The 14,246-nt window shown below is 46.4% G+C and overlaps 1 protein-coding gene across 1 annotated transcript in view; it reads right to left on the bottom strand.

Annotated features, from left to right (window-relative positions):
- The window catches only part of TMEM8B (transmembrane protein 8B), a 433,569-nt gene that overhangs the window by 36,390 nt on the left and 382,933 nt on the right, over window positions 1-14,246 (bottom strand). The window contains exon 8 of the mRNA XM_069205659.1: window positions 11,433-11,556. Within this exon, the coding sequence (XP_069061760.1) occupies window positions 11,433-11,556 (124 nt within the window). The remainder of the gene's footprint in view (window positions 1-11,432; window positions 11,557-14,246) is intronic.

Genomic DNA, 14,246 nt, shown 5'->3' on the forward strand with positions numbered 1-14,246 from the left:
AATAACTTATCACACACCCCGTACCCCTTTATCTCACCCTGGCTGGCTCCTTCGTTCTCCCTTTCCTCCATCTTTCCGATCTGTGTGGAAACTAACTCAGGCAGAAAATAAGTGCCAGCATTCAAAATTAAGTGCCGGTGCTCCCCACCGGCTCAAATTAAGCACTGAGCACAATGCATGGGAGTCTGACATGGGGCGGACGTCTAGCCGGACAGATTAGCTGGCGTTCCCTGGTTGTGATCAAGGACCCGGAACATCTTTGAATAGTTCAACTCCCCCGCCCTGATCCTGACAGTAAGGGTTGGCGTGTGGGATTACACCACCCAGGAGCTATAGGCGGGACTCTAAACCTTGGTCCCTGCGCAGATTTGTTTCCACGCACTTGGACTTATCATGTCAGGCACCTTTCCGATTTAGCAATGTGATACTAGTCTTAGGAGCATCTCTTGTTTTCCTGCGTCCTGATGAAGCCATAACTTATATAGGCCGAAACGTGTCGAGAACTTCAGAAGGAGTCCTACAAAAATTGACATTGATTCAGAATAGGGTTAGCCAGGCACTTGTGTCCCAGGACCCTCGCCACAGGGCAGACTACCTTAGGTGGACTCTGCTACCACAGGACTGGTCACGGCCGCCGTAGTACCAACCTTGGATGCCACAAGGAATCTTTGACGTCAGGAAGTTGTGTTTTTGAATTTTGCTTTAAATATCTTATACGTAGCAACCCCTGGTGAACGTGTTTCCGCACAACTTTGAAAAATAAAATAATCATTTCAGTGAATAAATGTGTATCCACTGACATTTGATGATGCCTTTTTTGAAAAGCAATGACTGAATTGATCCCTCTTTTTTCCATTTGTTGTTGATAGTAGAGGAACTGGGGGTTATATGGCCATAAATGTTCAGGTCCTTGGTGTCACTGCACCCGCTGCACTTGATGGCACACGCCTCGGTCCATTCTGGGCCCTGCTTGAAGACTGCTATTTAGTTATTCATGTTCTGCTGCACGTGCTCCAGTGAGCGCCAAGCGGAAGCAAGGAGGCAGGGCTTGTGGACCGGTTACTTCTGCAGCTCCGTAGCAGGGACGGCAGTAATATTGAATGGTTTGCGTTAATCTCACCCCTGATGCGTGACACTTGTCAGGGCTGCTCTGTCCATAGCGCCCCTATTGTGTCAGCCTCAAGAATACGCCCCACTCCCCTCTTTATCTGCATCATGTGAATACTTTGCATGAAGTTAGTTTCCGGTTCATCTCTGTTTGCCTCCACAACGTCTTGATAGAGCTACTGATCGCCTGGAGGTGAGAAGTCGACACATTAACGGGAGAGCCGGGCCAGCCCAGAGCCCAGGCACCAGCCGAGTCATAAAAAAGCTTGCACTGTGATTTGTGTACATAAAAGGTGAAAAAATATGATAAGGTAACTTCGGAATTAAAAGTGTATTTCTTTAACATGCAGAATCGTTCCACCTTAGTCCTGCTTTGAGAAGTATTTATTAAAGGTGATTTTTTTTAAACATGAATTTAGAAACAATCATGACCCCCGTCCTCTGAAAACAAAGCCAGTGGTGAATATACACCCAGTTATGTGCACTTCACATGTGGAACAACATTATAGTCGATAATCAAGCACAGCAGAGATATTTTGACCAAGATCGCACAGTTTGGTGAAGTAGGGTAGCCGGGATTGATCCCCGGTTTCTGGTTTCACATTGTGCACTTCGGTCCCTGTGGGGGCATGTGTTCCTCTCTCCTGTTCTCCACGAGGCCTGGCTGCCCTGTCTTTAATTCTTGGCGCACGAGGTTTGAGTGTCAGTGGCAGGCACAGGCCACACGATGAAGGCCTTCCCCTTCGCCAGGCATCTGGCTCCAGCCCTCAGTGTCTCGAGGATGGTTGAGGCAGTACAATGCCACTTCCGAGGCCGCCCCCTGCCCCCAGATCCCAAAACAGGATCCGATTTACAAAGTGGGCAGTGGGCCTTTAGCAGAGGCTGACAGTGTCTGCTGTGGGCCAGGTCTTTTCTTCTTCTCTCCTCCCTCTCTGACATACATTTGATTTCTTTTATAGGGCTAGTCAGAGTTTACTCACACTCAGTGCAGTGATCTGCATCGTACACGTCCTTTGCAGCAGGCACATTAACCCTCTGTGCTAACTTAGATAAGACAAAACTGCCACTGGACAAAACTCGATCACTTTCCAGCAGGCACATTATTTAGGAGAGCCATCTTGACATTTTTGTTGTTGCCTGAAAGCTGCAGGAAACACAAGGAACTCTGCAGCAGATGCTTTTAAACATCAAAGTTATTTTTTAATACATCGCACCTCCCTCCAAAGTCAGCGTCAGGTGCGGCTGCACCGGTCGCACCGCCCTACAGCCGGCCCTGGATGTGTCCCCCTCACCCTCCAACCCACTTCCCCACCACACTAGTCCAAGGGCAAGGAGCGACCTGCCTCACCCCCTCTCCCGGAACCGCCCGACCCCTGTGAGAGTTCTTCCGGCTCCGTGTTCTACTTCCTGTTGATTCTATGAGCCCACAACCTGCACTAACGAGAGTTAAAAAAATAAACATGAACTCTATTGAACAAGAAGACATAGCTTACATCCCTTAAAGAAGCCATATTCCTATACCCCCATTATATATTGATTGTTACTCTGTATCCCTGTATTGATCAAAAAGGATAATTAATACCCCTTTCAGAAAGACGTGGCCATCCCTGAGCAGAGCAGGGGCTTCCAGACAGACTGCAGCCCCCGGCCGAGCAGCAGCCAAACAGGGGCATTCAATCTTCCCAAAGCAGCTGCGGCTGAGGAGGGATTGATTGAGCTGCAGGAATGGTAGCCTGTGCTCAGAGGGCTTTGAGAACTGCTAGTAGGCTTGGGTGTGGATGGAGACAGAAGTAAGAATTCCAATAATAATGAACTTTAGAGTTGTAAACAGAGATTTCACCCCCCTGGGCCTTAAGATGTAAGAACAAACAAAGAATGAACAGCATTTGGAAGAGGACTTCTGAAGCTTGACTCAAGCAGATGGTCTAATGAAGTCTGCCTGAGCCCTGCCTGATCCTGGAGGACCCGGGGGATCCCAGCACGATGATGCATTCAAGCAGCGGTGCATGGGCTCCGAACGCGCACGGAGGGCCTTTCCTTGAGTCCGTCTAGCAGCAGTGTGTCCAAGGAGGGACCTATACATCTTCATTGTCACTCCAAGAAACTTACAACCACATGTCGCAATATCTGGGACTGAGCGAGCTGTGCACGGATTATGCATACGACTGACCTGCAGAGTGCAGACCTAGCTGCATAGCAGCTGAGCGCTGTGCAAGGAAGGGGAAATACCAGGGCGCATAAGAACAAGGTCGAGCACAGTGCTTAATTTGAGCCGGTGGTTTCCTGGGCTCGGCACCAGCACTTAATTGTCAACCCCGGCAGTTATAACAGTCTGCCACATGGTGGCGCTGTTCGTCTAATTTAGTGTTGAGCACAACAACAGCTGCTTGTTAAGTCAACGTTCAGTTAAAATGACTAATACTTACAGCACAAGCTATTCGTACAGCCTTGGGGGCGCAGAATAGTCTAAATTGTCTCACTTGAAGAAGTGTAATGGTTAGTGGCTGTGTTGGTACCGTCAGTGGCAGCGCTGGCAGGACCAACGAGTGGTGCAAGCTACGGTGGCCTCCTATCGAGGGTCCTGGCACTTATTATCTTACAAATTAAGCACCGGGTGAGCCAGAGAACGGTAAGCGGTGGCGGGCGGCGGGGTGCGGATGGAGGGTCAGAGTAAGAATGTGCTGCTAGGAAGAGAGCGGTGGGTGCACAGGGAGGTGGCACCGGGCATGAACGCCACTAGCTGTAGGGTGTGGAAGGGCAAGAGGTCACTTCACAATGGCAGTTGTAATGGGTGGAAAGGGGCAAGGACAACACCTGGCTGGAACTGGCAGTACCAGTGCCCTTCACAGGCACTTTTCACAGCAATGATCAGCTTGTTTTTACTACTTCCCTGGACTGCAGCCATCTCCTTCTAGTCAGACACATCTTTAGGATTCTGCCCATGAGGCGAGGAATCTCACTCGTGCCCTCTTCCTGAGGTGGGCGTGATACTAAACCCTGAGCCTTCAATGCCTGAAACTATTAGTGTAATAAAGTTACACGTAGTAAAATTACTCTCAGTTTGTGAATACCAAAACAGTGGTGAAGTTACTACAGCAAGTGTAAACTCACACCAACGTGCAAGTTTACCTTTGTGAATCAGGCCCACAGAGTAGTACTCGTAGTAACATTACACTCATAGTTTGTGAATACCAAAACAGTAGTGAAGTTACTACAGCAAGTGTAAACTCACACCAATGTGCACGTTTACCTTTGTGAATCAGGCCTACAGAGTAGTACTCGTAGTAACATAACACTCATAGTTTGTGAATACCAAAACAGTAGTGAAGTTACTACAGCAAGTGTAAACTCACACCAACGTGCACGTTTATCTTTGTTAATCAGGCCCACAGAGTAGTACTCATAGTAACATTACACTCACAGTTTGTGAATACCAGAACAGTAGTGACGTTACTACAGCAAGTGTAAACTCACACCAACATGCAAGTTTACCTTTGTGAATCAGGCCTACAGAGTAGTACTCGTAGTAACATTACACTCACAGTTTGTGAATACCAAAACAGTAGGGAAGTTACTACAGCAAGTGTAAACTCACACCAACGTGCACGTTTACCTTTGTGAATCAGGCCTACAGAGTAGTACTCGTAGTAACATTACACTCATAGTTTGTGAATACCAAAACAGTAGTGAAGTTACTACAGCAAGTGTAAACTCACACCAACGTGCACGTTTACCTTTGTGAATCAGGCCCACAGAGTAGTACTCGTAGTAACATTACACTCATAGTTTGTGAATTCCAAAACAGTAGTGAAGTTACTACAGCAAGTGTAAATTCACACCACCGTGCACGTTTACCTTTGTGAATCAGGCCCACAGAGTAGTACTCGTAGTAACATTACACTCATAGTTTGTGAATACCAAAACAGTAGTGAAGTTACTACAGCAAGTGTAAACTCACACCAACGTGCACGTTTATCTTTGTTAATCAGGCCCACAGAGTAGTACTCGTAGTAACATTACACTCACAGTTTGTGAATACCAGAACAGTAGTGACGTTACTACAGCAAGTGTAAACTCACACCAACATGCAAGTTTACCTTTGTGAATCAGGCCTACAGAGTAGTACTCGTAGTAACATTACACTCACAGTTTGTGAATACCAAAACAGTAGTGAAGTTTCTACAGCAAGTGTAAACTCACACCAACGTGCACGTTTACCTTTGTGAATCAGGCCCACAGAGTAGTACTCGTAGTAAATTACACTCATAGTTTGTGAATACCAAAACAGTAGTGAAGTTACTACAGCAAGTGTAAACTCACACCAAAGTGCACGTTTATCTTTGTGAATCAGGCCCACAGAGTAGTACTCATAGTAACATTACACTCACAGTTTGTGAATACCAGAACAGTAGTGACGTTTCTACAGCAAGTGTAAACTCACACCAACATGCAAGTTTACCTTTGTGAATCAGGCCTACAGAGTAGTACTCGTAGTAACATTACACTCACAGTTTGTGAATACCAAAACAGTAGTGAAGTTACTACAGCAAGTGTAAACTCACACCAACGTGCATGTTTACCTTCATGAATCAGGCCCACAGAGTAGTACTCATAGTAACATTACACTCACAGTTTGTGAATACCAGAACAGTAGTGACGTTTCTACAGCAAGTGTAAACTCACACCAACATGCAAGTTTACCTTTGTGAATCAGGCCTACAGAATAGTACTCGTAGTAACATTACACTCACAGTTTGTGAATACCAAAACAGTAGTGAAGTTACTACAGCAAGTGTAAACTCACACCAACGTGCACGTTTACCTTTGTGAATCAGGTCCACAGAGTAGTACTCGTAGTAACATTACACTCATAGTTTGTGAATACCAAAACAGTAGTGAAGTTACTACAGCAAGTGTAAACTCACACCAACGTGCACGTTTACCTTTGTGATTCAGGCCCACAGAGTAGTACTCGTAGTAACATTACACTCATAGTTTGGAATACCAAAACAGGAGTAACCTTGCCACAAAGTGTAAACTAATCTCTATGAATCACGCCCATAATGTTTATCATTATATTTTTCTTGCAAGTTGAATACATGTACAGAGAAGATTTAATATGAGTAATTACATTTATGTTGTGGCTTAAGCATTCACAAAACATGACAGAAATAACTGAAATCTCTCTTGAAAAACAACATTACAAAATCATTTTCCTATTTGCCATTAAATATTAAAATCAGCATGACTTAAAAACTAGCTTCCCAGAATCTCTACTCTCATCCACTTCTACTTATACTGACTCATTCCATGGTTCACATTTCTTAATTACAAATTGTTTTTTTGTGTTGCAATTTAACATTTAGTAAGTGCATGATGGATGCTACATACCTGCATAAATACAGCAAACCTACTAGAAGACAGCCCTACACCAGCTGTAATACAAACAGGTATCACAGAGTTTCTTCCATATCTAAAATAAAGTGACACGCGGACAGTATGTTGAACCTACAACTGTTTCCCAATTCAAGGACCAGCCTCATCTTTGGCATATAGAACCGTAGACGAGTCGCTAGATCATTTGTCGCTCTCCAGACCACCCTGGATCCTTATATCTTTCATCCAAGAAAGGTATTCACACAATAAGGCTCTTTTAAAGAGACAAGAAACCCCCAGTCAATTGTTAGGATCAGGCCTCATGACCACCACGGTTGGACTTGTGCTACTGTCGCGCCCGTGTCTTGTAGGACACGTCTTCCTGTGAATTTGCATTCTGGTCAGATCCCTTGGATGCTACTATCTTCGCAGTAGCCTACAAAGTGTCTTGGTTCCTCTCCCATCCCCAGAGTCCCTTGTACTTCTTTTAAGGAAGGCACTTCCATCTCCTTATCCTACCAGTTCAACAAGAGTTTGAAGGAGAGACCCCAATGGAAGGCAATTTGTTCATGTCAAAGCTGTTCTGTGATTGGGCGGAATTCCCTGCGTTTTCGGAGGGTTGCTGCAGAGAGGGTTCTGAAAGAGCTGGGGTTTGTGACCCTGTGGGTGACGGCTGCCTCCATCTGTATCGCCTTCATGACTTCTTCCTTTTCGTGAAAGGGATGGTTAGACAATAAGGTGGGATGTCTCTTTGACTGAAAAGAGCCTTTACTCTTTTGCGTATGATCTAGACAGGTGATCAGGTTTTCTGGACAGTCACTGATTGAGTGAAGCAGGACTTAGATGTAGGCAAGCATGTCCACGTACCTCGCTTCATGTGGTATTCTGCAAACTCTGGCATTATTTCATCTCCACCGATTCTCCTGGTCCTCTTGGAGTGCTTGGCTCTCCATGCTGTGGTCCACTGGTGGTATCATCTTCATGCAGATTAGTCCACTCATCTCTAGGTCATCCACTCTATTATCTATGTGATGTCCTTCTTGATCTGATGCACCCAAGATTTTACATCTAACTTGCTAAAGTTACTCTCCCAACGGAAGAGTTCCAGGTGGTCTATCAAGGTAGATTCTGGGGGGATGTTGAACGGCAGATTCCATCTTCATGCTCTTGAGAGCTAACATTTCCTGTACAAAGGGCTTCCCTTCCCTCTTTCCTCCTGTCATTGTTGCTGTTAGATGGTTCCACAGTGACTGGTGCAAACAGTGATGCATGTTTTTCTGCCAATACTGTAGCTACAACATGGTCATGGTGTGGGGCCCCAGACCCTCTTCTAGTGGTCCGCGTAGGCATTGTTTATTCCTGTCTGCCAGTCACTTTTCACTCTGGCTAACAATGGGGCACACTTAAGCATCTTTCTCAGGTGCATTGGGCGTCAGGGTCCCTCTTATAGCTCGACTTGGAGGATATGATCCTGCGCTGAGATCCAGATGGAGGAGGACAGATATCCTGTGCCTGAGGAGGTGGCACTGATAAGGTTCTTTGGCAGGAGCCTCCTTCCCTGGAACTCTTTCTGTATGAGAGATTGCCTCTTTTACTGCTCTCCAGAAGAGCCAGGAGCGGGTCATGCCCCTAGTGTGTATAACAGTTGGCTTGCCTACAAGAAACCGCTCTGCGGGATTGAGCGGGGGTCCGTCCCAGAGTCCTCATTGTAAGTATCAGTGCCTTTCTGTCCTCTGAGGCAGAGTCTGTTCTTGGGAGGAACCTGTACCTGGGGCTGTTTTCACACCTCACAAGCTAGCTGTTTCACATCCTTGTCCACTTGGGGCCCCTTGCCTACCTGTTCACCATCACACAAAGCTCACAAGACCTCCAGCTGGTGGCACAGCTTGGCACAATCCTCCAGTCTGAAACTGAGGGGCTGTTGTGTTCTGGGGGTCATTGTGAGCTGTTTATGTTGATGCAAGAACATCCTGTGCTGTGGACCTTCAAACTCCCATCCAAAATGGAGACTGGATGTTACCGGCCCACGGAAATATATCCTTATTGCAAATCAGACCGGCTCCTTCTCAGGCACTATGGGGACCCCCGTGCTCTAGTAAGTGCTTGGCGGGGGTTATTATTTTCTCTGCTAAGCTTTTGAAATGATTTCAGTCTTCACTAGGGATATGGCCCATCTGTCAAGTCTGTGCCTAGCATTGAGTTGCCCTCAGTGCCACACCCTAAATCTCTGGGGCCCTTGGACCAATCAACTCAAGTGCCAGATGCCTGGAACCTCAGACGGTGTGAACTGCCCACGTGGAGCGAAGAAGACAGACCTTTGATTAGCTGCTCCACTCTTGGACGCTGGGTGTCTTGCGTCCAGAGATGGCACCTCCTCTCTCCCCCCTCTTCAGATCTGGCAGACCCCTCTTCTCATGACCCACTGCCACGAAGCCTCATGGTTGCCACACTGTAAGTCTTTCCATCACCAAGAGGCGCGGATAGTTACTCCTCAGGCATTCCAGGGTGCTCCTGGACTCTGGGACCTTCTCTCCTCGGCACAGGGATGACTCTTGAAAGGGGCCTCACCCCTGGCAGTGTTCTTTGATGTGTTCCTAGAGCCAGGCTTCCCCAAACCCCCCGAAAGACTTGAAGCTCTTCTGAGCTGAACGGTTCTCACAAAACTGAGTCCAGAGCTCTCCTTCCCGGACTCACAAACGTGCCGTTGTACTTGTGAATTTATCAACATAACTTAAAACAAGAAATGGTTACTGGCTCCATCACAAGTACTGTGAATGTGCTTTCACACATTAAAAACATTGGGCCATATTTAAGAGCCCCTATCGCCACTTTTGTGCCACCATCGTGTCATTTGCGCCACTTTGTAAACCATTGTGCCACATTATGCCTGCGCCAGGAATAACGTATGCAAGGAGGCATTCTGGTGCTAGGAGACTTGCAAAACTAACTAACAAATTTCACTGCGCCATCTTTGGCGTTACTTTTAACGCATGCTCAGAGCAGGCGTTAAAAGTGACGCTCCCAAAGAAACCTATGGGCCACCTTGCCCTATGCTGGACTAGAGTAAAAAAATGTTACGCTAGTGTAGCAAAGCGCCACAATAGTGTCAGAAATATTGACTCTCTTGTGCTAATGACTGCCCTGGTGTGGCGTATCATAAATATGGTGCAACCATGGTGTTCTTAGGTGCTGGTACGGGGGCGCAAAAACGTGGCGCATCAGCTCTGATGCGCCACTTCTTCTTAAATATGGGTCATAAAGTTTACTGTGTTTACAATGTTTTTTACTTAGCATAACCAGGCCACACAATGTATGTGCTGGACCTTTCCCTGTTTGCACTGACATCCATTTCAAAGTTGATGAAGCAAATGTGGCTTTTAAAATTGCATATACACATTTCTTACATGCTTGTTTCTCTTCTGTGTTTTTCTTTTTCGTAAAATATTGGAAATGTTATTTATTTCATGGTGCTGTTTTCTTGTCCTGAATAAAATGTATTTAACTGTGTGCCCTAGGAGGAAGCCATGTTTACATGTTCTTGTATGCTGCAATACTCAAGTCTACTGTTGTCCAAGCCACACCAGTATTTTTTCCCAATCTGAAATGGCCTGTTTGGTTTGCTTCAGCAGTGCAATGACATTTCCTTTGTTTGTAGGTTTAAAGGGTAGGTAACTCGTATTCATGATTTGGGTGTTTCCTAAAGTAACTTATTTTATGTAGCACAATGTCTACACTGTTGATTGGTTTAAGTCATGTATCTTTTTTGTGCAGCCCTGTGGTACCACTTCATATTGGGTGTGGTGTTTTTCACTCATCTGAAACTATAACATATGCCCCTCTGGGATGTGCCATACCAGGCTCGCCAGAGACTTTCTCAAGACTTTTTACTGGCTTATTTGATCTATGCACAGAGACCTTTACTTTGATTTTCACCATATCGGATTGTTATCTGACTTTATAATTTGACATGTCTTTGCAGACACTACATTATTAAAAGTTTTAAGCATGAAGACATTTTCACTACTTATCTAAGTTTAAAAGCAACAATCCCCGGATCATTACCTCTTGCCCATCCTCTCCCACTGCTGGCCAAGTAAAAAACCTCGGATTGTGTCCCGTGAGTCGTGTTACATGTCTCCAATCATTATTTAACCACTGCATTGTTTTTTGGAGCTACGTTTGCAATTTATAAATGTACAAATGGAACTAAATTATTCCAGACAAGAGTATCTACGGACCATCCCATGATGCAGAAGTGACTGGGAGCTTCGAACGTGGGGGCCACACCAACAAAGGGCCCAGGGTACCAGTAGTGACATCATGAAACTTTTGGGTCAATGAGGTGATACCACCTCATTGACCCCAAGCCCAATCTCAGCCAATCACTGTCATGTATCTGCTACAAAGTAAAAATATGAATCAAGAGTTTTACAGCCCCTATTTATCTCTGTTTCCAAAGCTGACCTTAGGACCACAGAGACCAGAGGTAGGGGGAGCATTGGCTGCATTAAAGGACAAGCTCTGGGTACCTGGCGCCCCAAGCTGTCCCTCACTGAGCTCTAGGCCCTCATGATTCATTCCATTGTTCAAGGCTCATGCGACAACTTCTCTGAAGCCAGATCTTCCCAGAATGCATCACCGTAGCACAGATGCACTCAGGCCTGCTCTAACTTTTGTTTTTTTTGCAGTTTTATATAGCGCGAGCTCAACCCAAGATACTGGAGCGCTTTACATGAGCAGCAGTTACATTACACAAGGACACATTCATGTTTGGTGGTCGCGGGGAGATTGAGTGATTTGCCCAGAATCACAGGATGTTGAGCCGACGCTGAGACCCAACCTGCTTCCCTAGCTTCAAGTCGGCAGCTCTGGTCATCACACTGCATCCTCTTGGAAGAGACGGTGGCCCGGGAGGGACACCTCATGTCACCCAGAGCAGGGCCACTTACCCACGGTCGGAGGCACAGAGGGAGCGCAGACTGAGGTACCAGCTCCCCGTCTGGGGGTAGGGGATCTGCAGCTTGGTCAGGTTGCGCGTGGTGTTGACAGATAGAAGAAATCCGGCCAGAAATTCTGAAAAGCAGGAGGGGGAGGAGGTCAGCTTTCTCCACACTAGCTCTAATATTATTCACTTAATCCTATTCACTTGAGCAACCTCTTTCTTCTGAGGTTTTGACCTCTTGTGGTCGTGACATACGACTCTTCTGACAAATATAGCCCCTGTTCTGAAAATGTGACAGTGGCGTGCATGGGATGATTGTAGCTAATCCCTCCTGATCCTTGTACTTGCCTTTCCACACAGCCAATCAAAAACAGGGCCATCCATGCCATCCAACTAGATCCATCCAATCACAAGCATCCATACTAACCCACATCCGCCACCCAGATCTGTGCCCTCACACGCACCCAAAGCCACTCCTGTCCAGCCACCAACGTCCACCGACATACACCCAGACTCACTTATATTCATCCAACTAGATCTATCAAATCACGTGCACCAGACTAACTCAGACCACCCACCTACATCCACCCGCTCACATGCAACCACACTAACTTATATCCACCCACCAACATCCACCCGCTCACATGCAACCACACTAACTTATATCCACCCACTTAGATCCACCCACTCACCTGCACCCACAATAACTCATACCACCCACCTACATCCACCCACTCACATGCAACCACACTAACTCATACCACCTACCTACATCCACCCGCTCACATGCAACCACACTAACTTATATCCACCCACTTAGATCCACCCACTCACATGCAACCACACTAACTCATACCACCCACCTATATCCACCCGCTCACATGCAACCACACTAACTTATATCCACCCACTTCGATCCACCCACTCACATGCACCCACACTAACTCATACCACCCACCTACATCCACCCACTCACATGCAACCACACTAACTTATATCCACCCACTTCGATCCACCCACTCACATGCACCCACACTAACTCATACCACCCACCTACATCCACCCACTCACATGCAACCACACTAACTCATACCACCCACCTACATCCACCCACTCACATGCAACCACGCTTATAACCACCCACTTAGATCCACCCACTCACATGCACCCACACTAACTCATACCACCCACCTACATCCACCCACTCACATGCACCCACACTGACTTATATCCTCTCACCCAGATCCCTTCACTCAAATGCATCTACCCTCACTCCTGTCCACCCACCTAGATCCGCTCACCCACACACTCCCAGGCTCACTTATATACATTCACCTAGATGTGCCCACTTACATGCATCCACACTAATTTATATCGGCCCACCTAAATCTGTGCACTCACACACACCCACACTGTCTCCTGTCCAGCCACCTTCATTCACCCACTCAAACACTCCAAGACTTATATTCACCCACCTATATGCATCCTCTCACATGCACCCACCCTTATATCTACCCACAGGGTCAATGCACTCACGCTCACTTCTATCCACGTAGGCCTTCGAGTATCCACACACACCCACAGGCACGCATGAACACACATGCTTTCAAACACTTATGAATTAAGCCAGTAAGAGAGACTGGAGCACACACTGAGACATGCATCAATGGGTGTAATAATCAGTGCACTCGTTGACATGTCCACTAGTTCTGCCCCAAGCACCTACACCTGCCCACGTGCATGCATGGATGAATACATGTGCACTGATATACAGACTTAAGCACACACCAGCACACAACAAGACAGGCATTCACGAGTGTAATAACCTACTCACTCATCAACGTGTTCACCAATCATGCATCGAGCATCCACACACACCCACAAGCATGTATGCATGAACACATGTGCATTCAGTTATGAATGAAGCACACAGTTCAACAAGCATCCAGACACACATATGGGCATGCATGCGTGAACACACATGCATTCAGTTATGAATGAAGCATGCACTACAAAAAGCATCCACGCACCCACATGCATGCATGCGCAAACACATGTGCATGCTGTGATGATTGATGCACACACTGAGAAAACCATGCACACACACCCATGTGCATGCATGTGTGAACACGTGCATTCAGAGTGATGAATGATGCACACATTGAAACAAGCATTCACACCCACATGCATGCATGCATGAACACGTGCATTGCCAGTGAGGAATGATGCACACACTGAGACAAGAATTCACACACACCAATGTGTATGCATGTGTGAACACACATGCATTCAGTATTAAATAATGTACACACTGAGACAAGCACCCACACACATCCGCATGCATGTATGCATGAACACACATGCATTTGTAGTTATGAATGATGCACACACTGAGACAAGTAGCTACACACACCCACGTGCATGCATGTATGAGCACATGTGCATTCACAGTGATAAATTATGCACTCACTTCAACAAGTATTCACACACACCTACGTGCATGCATGGATGAACACACATGCATTCACAGTTAAGAATGATGCACACACTGAGACAAGCATCCACACACACCCACAAGCATGCATGTTTGAACACACATACATTCAGTTATGAATGAAGCACACACTTCGACAAGCATCCACACACACCCACGTGCATGGTTGCATGAACATGTGCATTCAGAGTGGTGAATGATGCACACACTGAGACAAGCATTCACACACCAACGTGCATGCATGTGTGAACACATATGCATTCACAGTTATGAATGATGCACACACTGAGACAAGTATCCACACACACCCTTGTGCATGCATGCATG

The sequence above is a fragment of the Pleurodeles waltl genome, chromosome 1_2, assembly GCF_031143425.1.
Source record: "Pleurodeles waltl isolate 20211129_DDA chromosome 1_2, aPleWal1.hap1.20221129, whole genome shotgun sequence".
NCBI classification, from domain to species: Eukaryota; Metazoa; Chordata; class Amphibia; order Caudata; family Salamandridae; genus Pleurodeles; species Pleurodeles waltl.